The 19,687-nt window shown below is 53.1% G+C and overlaps 3 protein-coding genes across 3 annotated transcripts; 1 reads left to right on the top strand and 2 right to left on the bottom strand.

Annotated features, from left to right (window-relative positions):
• Nucleotides 1–9,093: 9,093 nt before the first annotated feature.
• Nucleotides 9,094–10,262, bottom strand: M406DRAFT_358091 (uncharacterized protein). Its single transcript, XM_040923789.1, has 3 exons — nucleotides 10,171–10,262; nucleotides 9,596–10,096; nucleotides 9,094–9,534 (listed from the first exon to the last, which is right to left on the bottom strand). The coding sequence occupies exons 2-3, from the start codon at nucleotides 9,993–9,995 to the stop codon at nucleotides 9,260–9,262; spliced, it is 675 nt and encodes a 224-aa protein (XP_040772748.1). The 5' UTR covers nucleotides 9,996–10,096; nucleotides 10,171–10,262; the 3' UTR covers nucleotides 9,094–9,259.
• A 1,481-nt stretch (nucleotides 10,263–11,743) lies between these two features.
• M406DRAFT_49758 (uncharacterized protein) lies at nucleotides 11,744–12,857 on the top strand (the record flags this gene model as incomplete). Its single annotated transcript, XM_040924400.1, has 3 exons — nucleotides 11,744–11,780; nucleotides 11,841–12,516; nucleotides 12,614–12,857. 3 exons carry the CDS (start codon nucleotides 11,744–11,746, stop codon nucleotides 12,855–12,857), a joined length of 957 nt encoding a protein of 318 aa, XP_040772747.1.
• Nucleotides 12,858–15,007: 2,150 nt separating this feature from the next.
• M406DRAFT_50127 (uncharacterized protein) lies at nucleotides 15,008–19,288 on the bottom strand (the record flags this gene model as incomplete). The annotated part of the gene is made up of 6 exons (XM_040924407.1): nucleotides 15,008–15,200; nucleotides 15,330–15,449; nucleotides 15,513–17,443; nucleotides 17,525–17,749; nucleotides 17,846–18,862; nucleotides 19,088–19,288. 6 exons carry the CDS (start codon nucleotides 19,286–19,288, stop codon nucleotides 15,008–15,010), a joined length of 3,687 nt encoding a protein of 1,228 aa, XP_040772746.1.
• Nucleotides 19,289–19,687: the final 399 nt, after the last annotated feature.

Below are 19,687 nucleotides of genomic sequence, written 5' to 3'. Positions count from 1 at the left end.
AATCAGTCACTTTATTTCGCACCCTCCCAAATTAAGTCCTCGATGCAGGGTTTCGAAGTGGATCGACTGGACAGGTTTATTCTTGGCTCCGCGGGAGATCTGCTGGCTGGCGTCTAGGAGATTGGTGAAGCGCTGGCGTTCGAGCAGACGCTGGCCACTGGGGCGCTGATGATTCGCTGCCGGCGCCTCGTGGAAGCAACGCGGCTGGACGGCGCAGCTTTCCTGGGGCAAAAGACCCGGTCTCAGTGTTAGGCTTGGCTGGGTTCAACCCCCCGATCCGGCGAGCTGGTTGGATTACAGGGAGCGGGAGTGGTTTCGACCTTTGCCTAGTAGGTGAGCGGGGCCTTTCTGTATGTCTCTTTTTCTCTCGTGTAGACCACGGTGGATCTTTATTTGAATCGTGGGGCGATGGCGATATCGATGTTGATGCGGTGCGATGCGATGAGATGCGCCCAGGGTTAATTATGGAAAGTCAACGTTTCGTCGTAATTGGCACCAGTTCGGCTATACGAAACATCTCCTCCCGTCTCTGTGTGGGGTGACTGGTGTTTGGCAAACAAACAAAAACGTGTGCTCTAGGGCTGAAGGAATGGATCAGTAAGTGAGTGAGTGAATGCATCAATGAGCAAGTGAGAATCAACGAGTGAACATCATCTTGACGGATCAGATCGAGGGCCAAGGAAAGGCTGGGCTGGGCTGGGCTGGGCTGTTTGTACTAGGACAGATATGAAGACAAATTGCCAGAGTACAAGAGATGTTTAACATGAGCCGAACCCAGGGCTGGATTGGAATCGGTCAATTCGATAGCTTCGAGTTGATTACCTGCCCCATCTTGGAACTATCATGCATCGACGAAGGGGGTTGAGGCGATTCGCGGTGACGCTAAACCTCCTAGGACCGCCACCCCAAAAAAGGAAGGGCGGGAGAAGCCCGATTTGGAATTTGGGGCATCTCTGTACTACATACTTATGCACTATATGGCAGGAACGGATCAGGGATGGGAGAAGGAGCAATCAATCAATGCTACTTAGCTACTTCGTTCCTCATTCCAGTCCTTGTCGCCCTCTGATGACGACTGCAAACGCAAGTCCAGGGAGGATGGGATGGGATGGGATGGATGGATGACAGATAGATGGGCACGATTCACCCCTTTCTAATTTGCGTTTACGAATCCTCTTTGGCTGCTGATGCAACACTACCGGTCCTTGTTTCCATTCTCGGCGGCCTTACTTTTTTCTCCGTCTCCTCTCCCATAATGAACGAACACTGGCAGTCTGCAAGAGATTCGTCAGCAGCCCTCTATTGAAATCCCCTACTCCTTGTCATTTTCAGATTTCTCCTGTTCTGCGTTCAATAATCCAGCTCTCTATCGACACACTATAGCCTGTTCTGATGCGACCCTCATGCAACGATGGCGATAGACCTGGTGCAGGCACCCCCACAATGCATGCACACCATATCAACTCTTTTTCTTGGAGAGGGAGGGGATGTGGGGGGAAACGCACCTATGAGCCACCCATCTGTGGCAACAACAACGATAACAAACAACCGCTCCCTCGTCGGAGCATCGCATGATCGCTCATTTGACCTGCGTCGATGGTTGGTGATGACAGCAGCACGCTGTCGACACATGAAACAGTGGAGTCGACGTACAGAACCAACCCCCTGCCGAATGCGTCCCAGGGGGGCGGGTTGCACTGTCAAGGTAAAGTCGACTCCTCTTTTGGGTTAGCTCGAGGATGAATAGAAAAAGAGACTTTTGTGGATGTACTTGCTGCTGTGGGTGTAAGCCTCAGCACTGCTGTTGTTGTTGCTGCTGTTGTCTTGTCTACGGATGGATGCCTTTTCTCAGAACGGGCCGCTGGTCTTCAGACCCAGACAATTAACGACGTCACCAACGAACAACAGCACAGACAGACTTGAACTGCCTAAACTGTGATCCGGGCCCTCAAAAACCGGCCAGGTGGATGGAAAGGAAAAAGGGCAAAAGACATGGATCCTAGGCAAGCAATAACACAACAGGAGCATACAAAGCACAGCCATCATTCATCAGTCAGACGCTTGTCAACTTTCTCGCGTTCGTCTGAACGACCAACGCAACAAGCTGCTTCCGGGGAAGAGGGCCGGAAGGGGTGGGGTGAAGCCAGCCACGTCTCGGCTCCACGGAATACCTGCCTGCGCCAGGAATGTTGTAGCAGCCGCCCTGCCGCCACATCAAGCTTGCAGCAGATCCGGCCACATCTGAGAAGGCTACTACTGCTATAGTACAATACTATACTCACTCAGGGGTACCCACGGCGGACTGGTTGGCGCCCGCCATCTTTTCATACGTATGGTGACGGCAGAACTTTTCAGCCACTGTTTCTTGACATCGTCTCACCAGTCAAGTAAAACCTGGATGCCCTTGGCCGCTTTCCTTTTACCTTCATGAGCAGCGAGAGAGAGAGAGAGAGAGAGAGAGAGAGAGAGAGAGAGAGAGAGAGAGAGAGAGAGAGAGAGAGAGACACCATCCGTCTCAGCTTCCGACGGTTTGAGCATCGTGCAGTAAGCCCAGGCGCGAAGGCCCCAAAGGTTTAGATAGTCCAAGCCAAGAGCCCGCCGAGCCAGCCCCGGAGAAGGTGAGGTGGTTGAGTATGTTCCGCCCTCGGTCCTCGAGCCAGCCCCCGGCCCGGGACTTTTGTGTCTGGTCTAATGCAACTAAGCTCCTGGGCAGAAAGGATTTGAAATTCAGAATCAAAAGTCTACTACTATGGTACTACGTACGAAGAAAGGCACGGTGCGTCTTACAGGCCGGGGCGCTCGTTCCTCCTTCTTCACGCCAGCGCACCACCTCTCCGGGTTCGTCATCCACCCAGCACCCTCGCTTCCCTCCGCCGTAAAACGAAACAAAAATTTCCGTCTCACCTGTACTACTGCACATTGACTGGCTGGCAGTGGATCTGCCAGTACTTTAGGAAAACCAATAAGAAGAAGAAAAAACATGCGCAGGAGCCCACAGGCAATCGATTCTCCGAAGGTCGTCCGAGTAGAGAAGAATTCGTCGACCTTGATACACCGCCCGTCTACCCAGCGTTACTACATGGTGTGTACCATAGTAGAGACTGCGACCACTCTACTACCACTGCTACTAATTACTAGATCAGTCCGGATGCTCCGGGCACCCTGGGCGCCCCGCGTCTTTGCGACAAGTCTGTCTTTTCTTCTTTTTTTATTCTTTTCTTTTCTTGGCGATGGCGTTTGTCGGATTTGAGAATCGTGCCCAGCGTTCTTGAAACGCCCCGCCGCGTGTTCCTGGGCGCCGGATCCAGGGGGGAACGGCGAAAAGCTTGACAACCAATGCCATTTGCGGATGCGCTAGCGACTCTTTATCGGTGGTGGTGGTGGTGTCGGTGAGAACTCGGTACCAGCTGGCTGGTGCGGTTAATTAGTGGGAAGCTGGCACAGAGCCTTCACGGTTCAGCTGTCTGCACCGTACCTGTTGTAGCGGGTTTAGGCGACGCATGTAGCCTTCCAACTTGGTCCTACTACCACGGTATTGTACCGCTGAACAATATTTGCTCCTGAACCAGAAATCGCAAATAGATTTGTCTAAGCAAACATGCTCTCACTTACAGAAGTGTGGTGTGCATGTCACTATACATATCACGATATGATGATCTCGTTTCACGGTCGTGGGCCCATGAGCTGGAGGAGTCCATCTTCCACGCGTCGTCTTCAAGACTCATTCATGCAGCACAACAGAACAACAGAGGGGTCTACTGCCAAGAAAAATTCCTGTTGAGCAGACCGACTGGACTGTCAAAAGGGGGTTGCTTGCATGGCATGGATTGATCATCCCCCATCCCCGAACATACCCATCCATCTATCTATGCCCGAGGCGGGGCTGGTGGTCAGAATTTAATTATTATTTGCCCACCAGCCAAACCTCGTCCTTGCTTCTCTTTTCAAAAGCCCAATGACAGTCGAATACGTCCCGTCCTCCGCTTTTCTAAACATGCATATGTACTGCTGTTGGTAGATGTGCATTTGCCAGCACTGGCCAGACAGCGTGTTCCACTTTTTGTTTCCTGAAAACTACCCTTGTATGTTTGGACAACCACACGTACCGCAAAACTGGGACATATAGCAACAGCATACTATGATAGTGCATACAGTAAGTAAATGGATCTTTTTCCCTCCCCGCCTATGAAACAGACAGTTCGCCCTCGGAGAGCCCTATCCACCAATCGTCGGCATGATGGGGCCGAGGGATGGGAAAGATCGCCCACAGCAGGTGGATCCCCCGCCCTCTTCGGATAAGCTTCTCCAGACCTTCTTTCTGGTGATCGACGAAGGAGGAAGGGTGGGAAAAATATTGAACAGGGAGATGTAGCCAATCATTCATTCGTTCCGCCCTTTGCACACAACGGTTGATGATCTTGTGAGCAAAGCCAGCTGGCAAGCCGACGGCTGGAGTCTAGCCCTACGAAACTTGGAGATGATGCTATCAGCAGCGCCAACGAATGTGTCACGACGAAGACTATTGAAAAGGTAGGGCAGAACGAATAGAGATAGCCGTCTGCATGAGGCAGGGGGATAAGAAAGGAAAATGGAGGGGAAAGATAGAGAAAGAAAGAAGAAAAAATCATCTGCCGGAGGAGAGTGACTGCAACCACATCAGCCCAACAATAAGAGTCTCGATTCCCTCCTACTGCATGGAATATCCACTTTCCCATGAGCACTGTCCCAAACCTCACCCTATTCCACACTTTAGCCTACGACCCGATTTGGCAAAGTGACAATGCCAACAGGACAAGAGCGTGGCACGGTGGGTCGGTTAGTGCCCACCATTTGCTGCAGGTGCTATCAATGTGTGTTGTTTGGTGTCTCCCTATTTGTCCATTCAACTCCCTCTTGGGGGTCAACGCCCGCCTGCACAAGTCTTGTGGCACAGGGACGGCCTCGAACCGATCAGCAAAAATTAGAGGGCCATCTACTATCTTATGCACTAAGAATGTAAGTAAGTAGGGAAAGCCGGGTAGCCTCCGCCGCCCTCGTTCGGAGTGGGCGCCGAGATCTGATGTGCGCGCGCCGTGATTGGCTCCTGGAGGTTCTGTGAAACATGAGAAAGGCAGGACAAGGGAGAAAAAGAAGCCGGCAGGGAGAGAAATATGTGTCACGGCCGGCCGGCTATGATCGCATATGCCAGAGACGAAAGGCAAAAAAACAAAAATACCTACGAGCTGCTAGGGGTCTGGAGGGAGGGAAGGAGACCAGGTGATCAAGAGTGCAGGCGAGCAAGTAAGTGGGCATGGGGCCTCCCTTGCTTCTGTTGGTGTTAAAGATGATGTTGATCAGGCTTCTATAGCAAAGTAGTATCGCCTGAACAGAAATTAAGTGGTAAGCATAAGGGACGAGGGTCAAGGTCTCGATTCCATGTCGCTGGTCTGCGAGTGGATGAACATCCTCCTCCTACTTTGCTGATCTTTTATCAAGATCAGCCAGCCACAGCAAGCCCTTGCCTACGAACGACTCGAGATTTTGCCACGAGGATGACACTGCGGACCGAGACAAAACTCTGTCTCGACAATACTTCCTCAACCTGCTGTAGTATCAACGCCACAACAGATTGCAACCAAAGTTTTGCAGCAGCATCAAACGGTAGCGCCACTGTCATCATCGTCATCAATATCATTATTCTTCACAACCCACCACTAAATTTTCCCAACGCCGACACTCGGTTGGATGTACCGTCTTTCTGGGGTGTGTGACATATGCAGCTGACATGGAAAATTCTCCAAAGACTCCGGGGCACCTGGGAACCAGGCGGCGTATGAGGGAACCCGGCATTTTCCCCTCCCTCCCGGGCTGGACTCCGCCTCGCCCAGCGTACCCAAACCTCATCTGACGAGTGAGTACTAAGGCCTTCGATCCGCGACTAGGGATCCAGATCTACCATGACCCCCTCCCTCTCCCAGAAGAGGTAGCCTGCGAGATAAATCGCGTCCGCCCTGGTACTCACGGACCAAAAACTCCAGCCCGCTGCCCGCAGGCTAAAAAGAAAGGCTCGCGATATGTGTGACAAGGAAAAAGAAATAGCTGAACAAAAAATAGAGACGGCGTCTCCTGGTGGTGGGGGACGGTGGGATGGCCTTCCATAGGAGAGGACGCCCGGGACCCGGGGCGGAGCACGTCAGTGATACAGTAGGTGGTTGTCATTTGGACCTGTCACCTTTTGGAGAGTTTGGACGCCGAGGAAATGTGGCGGATGACACTTGACTGTGCAGCGATGAAACCCGGATGCCACCCACCACCTTTTTTTTTGTGCATGTGGAAGGACGAAGATGCCCAATAGGGACAGCCGAGGCCAGCTCTTATTTTTACTTTGATCTTATTCTCTCTTCTTCTTGTTTTGTGTATGTCTCTGTGAAATGTGTGTCTGTATGTCTCGGAATCAGCCACTCTGGGGTATCATGACGATATCTCAGCCATCATGATGATCATCATCATCATGACCAGACCAGCTCTGGGCCGGGCCACGCGCGCATGCCGAGACCAAGCTTAGACGACTCATGATACACCCGATGTGCACCATCCGAACGCAAATGGTCGGATTGTGCAGCAAGGAACATCGTGTCATCTGTCAAAATAAGAAACCCAAATTGGCGTCAAGCCAAGCAGAGAGGCAGCGCGCCCTACTACACTAAGTACGTCCTATACTATTGTACATGCTTCTACTAGCAGTAGTGCATAGACAGTGGCAGCGTGGCCCATCACTGGAGCCCTGTTTACAACAGGCGAGCATGAACGCAAGGCCGGGATCCCTCTCCATCCCAACGTTGACCGCCAGACAGACCGCCTATGCAGTGCGATCCCTAAGCGCGTTTCGCGGTCGTAACATCGTCGTTTTTTTCTTTCTTTTCTACCCATGACTCACGGCGTGTAAGTAAACACAACAACATAACATAGTACAACGCATCGATCAGCATAACACTACAGTATTATGACACCCCGGACCCATCGAAAGAGACGCGACGCCTCAAAAATACAGCCACCCGGGCCAAGGCAAAACAGCGGCACAGTACCACTCAATCATACCATCATACCGTAGATAGTATTGGTACCTTTTTGCTCGCCTGAGGGTGCGCGACACGGGCCGCGGCCGTGGCTGAGGCGGTTGATCAAACCAACACCTAATCTGTCATGCGCGGACTCTCTCTCTCTCTCTCTCATTCTCTCCCATTTGACTTGTAGGCAAAAGGCTAAGCGCGTAGCGAGAAGGGCAATGTAATTTCGTTTATCTGTTTATTTTGGCGCCCACGCAGCCGGGAAAGGGCTCTGGGCGCCAAAACATGGTCAGCAACGGCACGAAGACGGGAGTGGGGGCCGAGCGCAAGCGCTCTCTCTCTCTCTCTCTCTCTCTCTCTCTCTCTCTTTTTCTCTCAAGGGTGAGAGTGACAGGCAGGCCTTTCATTTCCTGTAAGAGGAGGAGGGGAAATGAAGGAACAAGAGAAGAAATACGAGATTCTGGGCGCTTAATGATTTTTGTTCGTCAACAGCCGCGCGGATTGGTGTGGAGCAGTCGCCCTTCGTTTTTTTCGGGGGAGAAAGGATGTGGGAATACGACAACAAGAAACAACAGGAGAGAAGAAAGAAAAACAGTCTTGCATAATGTCATCGGAGAGACCTGCATCCTGACCCCATAAGCATCTGGAACCTTGTTTTTCTTCCCCACGACGCCGGGGTCAATACATTTCTTACTATCATCGACGCAGCTGAGGCTGGAAGCGACCCCTTCCGGACGCCAGGACAAACCAATGTGATCCAGGTCCTCAAGGATTCGAGACAGGTCAGACCACTTATCTGTCATTTGTGCACAAAGCAACCAGGTTCGCGTTGGCAATCGTCCAAATGCGGCGTCCCTGGTCTCCCTCTCTCGCTCTCTTTCTCTCTCTCTGTCTCTGTCTGGCTGTCTCTCTTGGGGTCGCAGTCTCACCAGCGTATGCTTGAATCCTAACGGAGCCGTGAATTGGCCCGGTTGGGTCCCTCCCTCTTTCTCTCTCTGGCCCTTTCGGTCGCCCTCGCTTGGGGCCGTCGCGCTGACGGCAGGGCGCATAATATGCACGAAAACGATGCTCACGACCAGAACAGGTGCATGAGAGGCTTAGAGAAGGATGACAGTGAAATCCGGGGCGTGCACAAGTGTCGGAGGGGGGGGGGGGCGGAAGAGTGATAGGAATTTGGACGGTAGCTTTTCTTTTTCGCCCGCAGGATTAATATATCGAGAAGACCCCGGGGGTGACGTGCATGAGCGTTCCTTTTTTCTCTCTTGTCATCATTCGGTCTTTTCCGAGTCCATGGCTGATTTGAGTGAATGATGGCTGTACTTCATGCAGGATGAGATGGGTGGGTGGGCGAGAACTTTGTGAGACCCGAGAGGTTACGATGCCTCTGTTGCATGCTTCTCTTGCTCGAGGATCTCCTCTTTGGGGATCGAGAGGGAACCCTTTTTGGCCCTTCGGTAGCAGCTACGCCACAGCTTGACGGCTACAAAGATGATACCTGATCTGGAGCTGTGGTCTGTGCATGTATATGTCTGTCTTTGTGTATGCCCCGGGAGGGTAGGGGCGAGGGAGGGGAGAGGGACGGAGGAAGCCTGGAGGTGAAAACCCCGGGGGGGGGGGGGGGGTGGTCGCTGGGTCTCGGCCCCTTCACAGCTATCCGTCATCAAGTGTCCTGCTCTGTGGCCTCTGGTGATGTCATGCACGGCCTCTATGATGAGTAAGGCATAGAACCCGGAGTGGGAGGAGATGAGGATGATGGATGTCTGAGACGTTTCGCATGCGGCTTGTGTGCTGCCGTATGAATGGGTGGTGGGTATCTTGGGTGACTTGGAAATTGCTTCGAGACATGATGATAGCCACGTGAGTGGGACAGGCTGTTTCTTCGCAATACGAGACGTTCGACATTGAGCCTGAGAAACACGCTCTACGTCGTGGGAAAGGGCGCAAAGGTGACGATGATCGTGGCTCAAAGTTCGCCATGATACTGCGCTTAGGTTCCGAGACGTTGACGTAGGAGGATACGTGAGAGCAGATGGGTCTCGGTAGGCTGAAAAGACTTCGCATGTCGCATTAGACGGCCACAGGGGTTCCATGATTCGGCTGTTCCTATGTATGGTTGACCGCATGTCACTCGTGTCTCTGGGACTTGTTGCGGTTCCTACCTCTCCTTAATCGCAAAGGTCCAGTTCGGAGGTTCGACCGCTTCCAGTGGGCGCTCAACAGTCCCTCATCTGCCTCACGTTCAAGTTGATTCTCTTGTTCTTCATCCAGCCCTGCCACTCCTCATACTTGCCGTCTTCGGCCGGCCAGTCCTCGAGATAGTCGGGACATGTCCCTTTCAGCACCTTAGGTACGCCGTGCCATGCGTAGCGGGCTTCCTGCGTCATGTAGATAGCATCGCCTGATCTGATCCGCAGCAGTAGATGCTCCTTTTCGCCATGGCCAGGACGGTCTTCTTCTGACATCTTGCCGACATCATTAGGTGCAATCACTATGGCCAACGTCTTAGTCTTACGACTTGGAGGGGCAATTTTATGTAGGAATAAACTTACTGAAGAGCGCGTCACATCCCATACTCAGGCTCACCAGTCCCTTGTCCGTCTCCTCGGACACATCCCGGTGCATCATCATAGTGTCTCCCGGCGTGTAGAAGTTCACAATGGCCGCCTGGGCCAACGTCTCGGGAAACAGTGTCTCAAGCAGGCCCGCGACATCACGAGGGAACTCGGGAGGCCTCTCGCCTGGATACACACGATTTGTCCAGTCGTACTGGCCCCCCAGTGTGATCCAGTGCAGCTTCCGCTCCATGACCTGCTTGATGGAGAGGGGCTTGTGCACGCAAGGATCTTTGGGGATAAACTTGGTGTCTGAGTCCGGCGGATAGGTGAAGAATGATACGGGCTCATCTGTCATGTCGTGTTTTGGGTAGGGCAGGTCGTAATGTAGATGCATGTTTGTCTGGTTGTGAGGTTGACTGAGGTCTCTGTGAATGAGACGGGACAGCAAAGTCCTCTGGATCCTTGGTGGTATGAGGTTAGGAACGATGAGAAGCCCTGAAGGCAATGTCAGTTTGACAGTGTACAAGGTACATATCCGTGTGGTCTCATTGTGAAAAGCTTCTACTCACCTGGCAATATAGGATGGTAATAGACAATGGCATCTTCATCCACCTGGGCTGAGGATGGGTCGTCTCCGGCGAGATGAGTTAAGGCTGTTTTTATTTTCTCAGCCGGGATGGTGCCTGCTTTTTTAAATTCGGAGGCCTTCTCTGGCACTGCTAAATCGTCGATTGCATCGCCTTTGAGCAACTCCAACTTGTCTGTCTTTGAGTAGCCTTTCCATATTGCCCTCATGTGATCTGAGGGCTGCTCGTGAGCATCCAGCGTGCTGAGATCGACCGTCATCCTGTCCTGCTCCTCCAAAAAAAAAATAAAAAAAAAAAAAAATTATGCTCACAACCCAGAGCGGCTTGCTGCAGAGGTCTGTAGTCTTCAAAGTAAAATCCGGGCGCAACTGTGGTGTTTCTTGTGGACCTCTGGGAAATCTCTAGACTTTCACTCTTCGCGGCGTTTCACACGTCGATATTGTATTCAAGGTTCTTGTTGGTGGTAATAGGAGTATTCCTGCGTTCCGTCTTAAAACAAGCGAGCAGGTGAATCTGTGTGGACGGTGAGGTTTTGGTGATCTCTGTTCGTCTCAGCCATGTAATACGCATGGCAAGAAGTCACCTTCAAAGGAAAGTACTTGAATCAAAGTTCAAGACTTAGTACGTACTTAGTTTACGGTACATGGGTGATAGGCTAGGGTTATCAAGACGCTCTTATCGATAAAAACAGTGGCTGCTCTAGCCCCACCATCCCCCTGGAGACAACTAAACAGGGACTCTCGCCCTCCCAAAGGCCCCAGGCCGTCCGACGCGTCTAGAAAGTAAACCAGCTTTCGATCGCGTCTTTGTTTGCCCGCCGAATCATCCCTTTTTGCAACAACAACAACAACAACAACAACAACAACACATCAACCTCGACCCGAGTGTCGACACCACCCACTCGACACGGCCACCGATCCCAAACGCTTCGGATCCCAACAACCACAGCGGTGCGGTGCAGGTGACCTCTCGTGCACCAAGTCAAGTTTCGCTCCTTTTTTTTTTCTTTTTTCGAGGCGATCGAGCCTAGACAATCGAGGGGTATCTTGTTGCAAAAGGAGGGGCATCCATACAACACACAACCACGACAGCCAGATTGGAACAAAAATAACAGCAGCAACAGGTCCTGACGGGGCAATAGAAAGGTACAGGGTCCCAAAGCATCCTTTCGCTGCTCTTTCGTCCTCGGCCCATCTCTCCCAGCGAGTGGCCCCTTCAATGCTGCCACGTACCACCAATAGCCGGTAGCAGCTCAAGCAGACTTCACAGTTTACAACAAGACTATCATCGTGGCTTGTCTCCACTGCAACCGCTAATTACTTCAACACATTTTGCCAGACTATTACCTTGTGCGATTCAAGGCACTACGCGACAGCTCACGCCACATACCACCACCACTACAGTCTAGCCGTTAGGCACAGCAGAAGCTTGCTCAACATCTGCTTTCCAGGCAAGCGCTTCCTCACTCATTTCTGCCACACAAGATATTTTGGTTTGGAAAGCACCTGGATATCCTTGACTGACAGATGATCTAAACAGGCCTTCCAACGTCAAGATGGAAAACTACCAAAAGCTGGAGAAGGTTGGAGAGGGTCAGTCACCTTGAACTGGACTACTGGTTGTACATCATCGAGGCTGACGGCACTGCGCAGGCACATATGGCGTGGTCTACAAGGCCCGGGACCTTCTCCACGACAACCGCATCGTTGCCCTCAAGAAGATCAGACTCGAAGCCGAAGATGAAGGCGTTCCTTCCACCGCCATCCGAGAGATCTCCCTGCTCAAGGAGATGAGAGACCCCAACATCGTTCGTCTGCTCAACATCGTCCATGCCGACAGCCACAAGCTCTATCTCGTCTGCGAATTCCTCGATCTCGACCTCAAGAAGTACATGGAGGCCCTGCCCGTGGCGGACGGCGGCAGGGGTCGTGCGCTGCCCGAGGGCACAAGCGACGAGCTCGCGAACCTAGGCCTTGGATCCCAGATCATCAAGAAGTTCATGAGCCAGCTCTGCCACGGCGTCAGGTTCTGCCACTCCCACCGCGTGCTGCACCGCGACCTGAAGCCCCAGAACCTGCTGATCGACAAGGAGGGCAACCTGAAGCTGGCTGATTTCGGTCTTGCGCGTGCCTTTGGTGTTCCCCTGCGCACATACACTCACGAGGTTGTGACCCTGTGGTACCGGGCGCCCGAGATCCTGCTAGGTGGCAGGCAATACTCTACCGGTGTCGACATGTGGTCAGTGGGATGCATTTTCGCCGAGATGTGCACACGCAAGGCCCTGTTCCCTGGTGACTCTGAGATTGATGAGATTTTCAAGATCTTCAGGTGAGTCTTGCTGTTTACATTTCTTCTTTGACATGCTCACTACATTTCGTGTGTGGTATACACTGCGATGCCCTTGGCTAACAACAACGTCTAACAGAGTCCTCGGCACCCCTACGGAGGAGTGTTGGCCTGGCGTCACGAGCTACCCAGACTTCAAATCCTCCTTCCCCAAGTGGTCCCGTGACGAAAAGCCTCTGTGTCAGAACCTTGATCATCATGGTTTAGACCTGCTGGAGGCCATGTTGGTGTACGACCCAGCAGGTCGCCTTTCTGCCAAGATGGCCTGTAACCACCCGTACTTCGAGGACCACAGCCGCAACGGCAACGGCTACCCCTACTGAACACACAATTCTCGGTCCTTGACCAAATCACGACAGCACCTAACGGACGAATCCGGCAATATTTCCTTTGTTCTCACTATTTGTAGGATACACTGACGAGCAATGAAACGGCGAAACAAATTGATGATACCGAAGGCCTCCCGAAATACTACTGCTGCTGCTGCCTCTTCAAGGATTAATCACTTGGACACGCTGCTATTTCTGACGGGCTCTTCACTTTTGTAAGGTATAAACCACACCGAAGGGGGGTGGGGGTGGGGGGCGCCAAGGGAGGGAAATGATATGGGCTGGCCGGATTGTGCATTTGAGGCTTGGAAAGGGGAAATAGATGACCTTGTACAAGTATACATGCATGTTTCTCCCTCATCTATGGGTTTTTATGATCAGAGGGTCTGCTCCTCTCCCCACCTACCCTTGTTGAGCATGCATCGCTCCACGAGTCCAGGAGTTGTAAGGGGTTTCTGGCATGACTTGACTTGAGTAGGGGCGGTGGAAGGTGGCTTTTACTAGAGCAAGCTAAACTGGACCAACTCTTGATTTCTTCTCGCTATCTTTCTCTTGATGCTTGTCCCATGACTCAGTACTGGTGATGCGTCCAGGTATAGAACATGAGTCTTTGGCTGTCGGCTAATCAATCGTTTAGATGTCTAGTATGCGGTGTCTTACAAGGCAGTCAAGACTCGATCCGCTGACTACTCAAATAGCAATAAGCTCCAGAGCTTTCACTAGAATCTGATTCTCACCGAGTGACCTTCTTTGGCACTTCTCCAAAGCCAGGTCCACAAAGCGAAAACCACATTTCTCTGTCGTATGTATGCTACCAATACACAGAACAGACTAATATGTGAGGACAGTCATTTCGGACCGTGTGATTATTTCAAGCGCTTCAACCCGGTGTCAATAATTCAGTCCAGTTTGTCTACCTGCTTTGCCAGACTGACAGGTCGGCATTCACATTATGGCGGTCAGGGAATCAGCTCAAGACCAATATCAGTCTGGTCTACGTTGTAACGCAGAAGAAAGGGGTTGTCTAACTTTTCGTATCTGCGGCATAGTAGTTGGAAGGAGTTATTTGTTTGAAATTCCATGCCGTTCTAGTTACTTTGCCCAACACCACTAGGAAGTAATTGATCACTAACAAGCAAAGGGGCCATCTGTACATTCAGTATTCCTAGCTGCCTTATGGCTTTTCGGCCTTCGCAACAGGACATATTGCTCAAAGCGTCAATCAAACGTCAGACGATGTTCTGGTCTCTGTCAAAGCAACAAATTGAGGATATCAAGGGCAAGGCGTAGTCAAGTACTTTGTCGGTGAGAAGTGGCACGTCCTGTTTTTCTTTCCCTTTCTCGGCCGCCACACCTCTTGTCTTCCTTCACTCCCTCTTTAGAGTCAAGACAGAGAGACAGGATTTTATTCGAAGTGAGTACACCATGGCTGACAGTCTATTTTTCGTTTTTATGTTTCCTTGTGCGTGCGTGTGTGTGTGTGTGTGTGTGTGTGTGTGTGTGTGTGTGTGTGTGTGTGTGTGTGTGTTGCCACAGCATCTACGCCGACATCGCCTTCACCTTTTTGAAGCAACATGCTCACCTTCACCTCTGCTGAGTCGGCTGGAGCAATCGTGCCGGAGAGTGAGTATCTCAACTTTTACGCATAGTATAAGAAGGATCATAGCCAGGCCTGCTGTCCAGACTGCGCTGGCTCTGCAAGCCAAACCCTAACGTCGCTGAGGCTCTCGCTGAGGAGAAAAGAAAGGAGGTCTGCATTATTAATGATAGCATCCATGGATGTATAAATCTTATATCTTTCCATGTGATTCTTTTCACATACGTAAGCAAACATGGTAAATGTGCGAGGACCAAATTACGAGGCTTCAACTGGCTTGGCGGGATGCTCTATCTGCTGCGCGCACGTGATATCGTGGGCGGTGAGCTTACAGATGATACTGAGGGGCTATCCGGTCAGGTTCATTGCACCAGAGGATATAGTTTTATGTTGAAGCGAAGTCCTTGTGCTTCTGCGAAACTAAGCGATGGCTGAGAAAAGTTCAAGTTTTATCATTCCCCCTTCCCAAGACAGAAAGAAAAGAGCTCTCATGAGTCCCTCAACAATAATTAGCCCTCCGCTATGCCCTACTCGGATTTACCAGATATTATATCTCAGTCTCCACACCGGCCTCCTTATCACCATGATGGAACAGCCCACTGACATTATCCTTCAGGTTGCTCAGCTTGCCTCCGAGATGATCAGCCTCCCTCGCCACCCGCCACTGCATGATGCCCCTGTGCTTGCGGTGCAGCTGTTTGTGATGGTCCTTGTAGTCCCGCAGGCTGTTTCCGAGGCCCCTGGATCCGTCGTTCTCGTCGTTGTGGCCCGGTGCCACGACATCCAGCGCCGCGGAGGCGGTGCCCTGGACGGGGTTGTGCAGGATCTTCTTGGGTGCCTTGCCCAGCTTCTTGAGGTTGTGTAGGGACAGGGTGGAGTGGGGCTTGCTTGAATCCTGCTGCTCATCATCCGACCCGAAGCTGGAGTCATCCGAGGAAGAGTCGTCGTTGGTGTGTACCTTCAGCTTCTTCTTGGCCTCCTTATCACCGCTTCCCCGTCTCTTTACATTCTTGTCCCCTCCATCATTGCGATCCCCATCTTCATCAGAAGACGAGTCCTCCTCATCCGTCACGACGCCGTCCTTATCGTCGTCGTCCTTGGTGAGGTTCTCATCTGTGATCGTATCAAGACACTCCATCACATCCCTCATATTGCCCGTCTTGCTGCGGGACGCAAAGTGCTTGTGATACCCAGACAGTCCCCGCCAGAACTTGAGCTCCAGCTCTACCTCCCCCAGCGGCTGCTCGCCCTCGTCGAGCCCGCGGTAGTCATAGTTCTTCTGTGCCCGTCCCAGCCGGTCCTTGCCGCCCTTCCACACCTTCAGCGTCCTCACTTCGCTCTCCTCGTCGACGAGCTCCTGCAGCCAGAGCACCGCAAACGCAGGGCTCTTGTCCGGGCCGAGCACGCTCTCGCGGAACTCCAGGACGAGCGCCGAGGCGTACCGCTTGCGCACCGGGAGGAACGCGCTCTCGCCCTCGCGGTTCTCGCGCTTGCCGAGTGACCAAGTGCTATCACTGTTGCTGTATACCTTGGTCTTGCCCAGGTCGGTGCGGATCTTGATCCTGTTTCCGAGGAGCTTGTCTGGCAGTCCCCCAGACTTGGCACGTATGGCGCCGCGGATCTCGAGCGTGCCGTAGTCCCACCCCAGCAGGTTCCGCGGTAGCTTGAGTTCAACGCTGCGCCAGACCATGCTGATCCTCGCGCGCCCGTAGCCGACCCCGCCCACGAGAGGGTACACGTCGACAACCTGGCTCTTCTCGGCGAAGACCTTCTGCAGCGGCAGGTAGATCATGCCGATCAGAGGGTCGTTCTCGCGCTCTCGGGCATCGCGCACGGCAATGAAGATATCCGTTGTGCGCCAGTCACGGACGAAGCGTTCGGTGCCCGCGTTGAAGAAGGGCTTGGAGTTCTTGGGCTTGGTGCGAGTGCGGTAGATCTTCTTGTGGTTGAGGATGATGTTGCAGTAGCTGTCCGGCATGTCGTCGCCTGTCTCTGTCTCGCCGTCGCCGTCGGTGTCGTCATCGTTGCCCTTGTCTTGCTTCTGGAGGTTTTGGATCTCGAGGCCGGTAATGTTGTGGATCTGTACCGAGAGGATACCAGACACGTGTTCCTGGCTTGGCGGCGCAGAGATGATCATGTTGTCCTCGATTTCTCCGTAGTCCTGGACGCGTTGCTGGTGCAGCTCGTCATCGTCGTCGGAGCGCTTGCCAGCTTCTCGCAGCTTGTTGGCGGCCAGCTCAGAGACATGCTGTCGGAGCTGGTCTCTGGTGCGGATGTTCTCGTCGACGGTCTGCTTCTGGAGCTGCTGCTCTGTGATCCTGACTTTGGCAAAGTACCCTACAGACCACTGGAGGGAGCCAGGGATCTTCTCATCAGGATCCTGGCCGGTGAAGCGGTCCTCGCGATCTACCATCTTATTGTGCGTCTCCGGGTTATGCATCAGCTCCTTCAGGTCGACCTCGACCCGCCCAAGATCGTCATCTGCCGTCCACTTGTCCGAGTCCCAGAGCTGTAGGCGCAATCTCTCACCGGCGTTGAGCTCTTCTGCCGTCACCAGAATTGCGGCATACTCGTGCCACTCGGGATCCTGCGATTCAGGGATAATGCGGGTGGACGCAACAGTCTTGCCAAACTTTCCCCAGCTCACAGTACAATATGCGTCGCTGGACCCTTGTGCGGGGCCAACCCCGCCATCGCCCTGCTTGAACCCGTGGGCGGACTTGATGAAAACCAGGACGACGCCACGGCTGCCCGTGTCCTTCTTGAAGTCTTCGCCCATAAGCATATCTTTGAGGTTGAGAGTCAGGCTCTTGGGGGCCACGTATTCGGCCAGTGCTGCATCGATGGCGGACTGGACAAAGGACGAGATCATGGGGACATCCATCAAGTTCGGGGCATGCTTCGACAGTGGAACGCATGCCATGGAGGCCTTGGGTTGTCCGAGGAATGTCAGGGTGCAGAGGCTGACGAATGGAGGATCGGGCTGGACACACACAAATCGATCAGTTCAGTTCTCAGCCTCATACAGTATAGATCGATGCTTGTATGGGTTGTTCAAACTTACCGTTAGTTGCAGCCTGAGGCGGAGAGTAGCAATGAAGCCTCTGACCTCGACCCAAACCGGCAGAGCAACGCCGCCAACCGAGTAGAACTTGAGGTAAAGATGGGCATTCTTTGACTTTTCTTTGATGTTCTTACCCGATGTGCGGCTGCGATATGCCAGCGCCATCTCGAGGTTGACAAAGTCGCCCTCCTCAGCCTCCATGCCTTCACGGATCGCGATCTCGGCCTGCTCTTCCTGCTTGTCCTGCCCCTGCTTGCCATCTTTTCCCTGATCGCCACCGTTCTCCAGATTCTTTTCCCTATCCTCCTCTGTATCCTGCACCTGGCCGCTCTCAGGGTCCGTCCGGTCACTTTGTCCCTTCTTTTCTGAGCGTTCTAGCTTTCCACCAGGCCCGACACTCTGACTGGCCGCACCCGAGGGCAGCCATCGGACACCTAGAATGCGTAGGCTCTGGTTTCCCTGGCCCATATCATCGATGCTCACCATCTTGACCACCTTGGGCAGAGAGGCCTGCATGATATCCTCAATCTCGTCGATCAATGATGAGAACAGATCCGGGTTGACGAGCGGCCAGATCGAGGCGAGGAGGCTGTTGAACCACTGCACTGACTCTGGTAGCTCTGTGTCCGAGTCGAGGATGGCTTCCTCCTCGCGTCGTGAAGTCTCCCAGGTCTCATCATCGACAATGTCAGCGACCCTCTTGGACAACCATTGGCCCATGCCCCATGCTGTGCCAAGCGTCACGGCGACGAGGAACAAGATGCTGATGATGGTCGAGATTGATGGAATCCAGCGGTCCTGGCCCGACAATGATGCCAAGAGAAACGGTCCCGCGGCAGCAACAGCAATCACGGTGAGCCCAGCGGTCACGGCTTTCTCGTAGGCTCCCGCAAGCTCCTTCTTGAGATTGCCGAATTCGGGCGGTGGGAATAGCCTCTGGATACCGTTGAACCCGCGCTGGGCCATCTCCTGTTCTTCCCTTAGCTGCTCGTCCGGCTTGCTCGCTCCTTGCGGGCCCGTGGCGGTGGTATGATGCTCGCCTGGCTCAGGCTCATTCTCTGGCGCCGAGTTGAGATCCTTGTCCGTCTGATCGTGAATGACTAGCGGTAGGTGTGTGACTGGATCTGTGACTTCGCGCCCGCCTGTATTGCGAGAAGCCTTCTTCATCGCCTTGCGTTTCGCCTTGGGATCGGTCGTGGAGGCGACGTGTTCGGTGGCGGATTTCTCTGCCTGTTGACCATCCTTATCATCTCCTTGCTGCTGCTGCTGCTGAGCGTCTTGTTTCTGCTGGGTGTCCCGTTCGTATTGGGCATTCTGTTGCTGCTCCTCCTCCTTATCCTTACCGCCTTGCTGCTCAGTATCCTGTCTCAATCCGTCCTCCACAGAATTAGGCCCATGATTTTCCTGTCCAGCAGCAGCAGAACCACCACTACCATCATCTGTCTGCCGTCCGCCGCCCACCTGCCCCTCCTGACCGGGGCTCACGACATAGTGCCTGTTCGCAGCCGGGTAGGGCTCATGGCTGTGCTGTGTCTCATCCTCCCCCTTGAAGATCTTTTTGACCGAGTCGTACGCCCGCCGCGGCCTGGACTCATCCTCAGGCCCCTCCTGCGCCTCCTCGGTCTCCTGCAGCTGGTCCTGGAGCTGTCGCCTGTGCTCCCTGTAGCCCTGGATGGTGGGGATGGGGTGTCCTCCCGACCGCGGCTTGGTGTGGGACCTGCTTGCTGCCTCGTCGTCAAAATTCTCTTGGTTGGTACTGGACATTCTCTCTCTCTCTCTCTCTCTCTCTCTCTCTCTCTCTCTCTCTCTCTCTCTCTCTCTCTCTCTCTCTCTCTCTCTCTCTCTCTCTCTCTCTCTCTCTCTCTCTCTCGTCTTGGGAGAGGAAGGGTGTTGGGGAATGGTTTGAAGAGGGCTCTACTTCAAAATCTAGGCACAGCGCGAGGTCGACAAATACAAGGATGGATGCTTATGTCTGCCCTGGGAAAATAAATGACTGAAACTATTTCCTGTGCAGGAAATAAAGAATGAACTAAGACGGTCATGAGGAGGGAAAGAAGAAAACAACAATCCACGTCAGGGGTTGACAAGCTGTCGACTGTGTTCCTTCCCCAGGCTATATTCATTCTGCCCACGTCTGAGCTGTAACGGTCGGGCGGGCTATGA

This window comes from Cryphonectria parasitica (assembly GCF_011745365.1).
Source record: "Cryphonectria parasitica EP155 unplaced genomic scaffold M406scaffold_8, whole genome shotgun sequence".
NCBI lineage: Eukaryota > Fungi > Ascomycota > Sordariomycetes > Diaporthales > Cryphonectriaceae > Cryphonectria > Cryphonectria parasitica.
This window is presented reverse-complemented; position numbering and strand designations above follow the sequence as displayed.

Bases quoted from the DNA above. Each gene is read 5' to 3' on its own strand.
- M406DRAFT_358091 (XM_040923789.1), bottom strand. From the start codon at position 9,995: ATGCATCTACATTACGACCTGCCCTACCCAAAACACGACATGACAGAT. The intron at 9,535-9,595 runs GTAAGTTTATTC...CGTTGGCCATAG, and splicing joins GGGATGTGACGCGCTCTTCA to TGATTGCACCTAATGATGTC.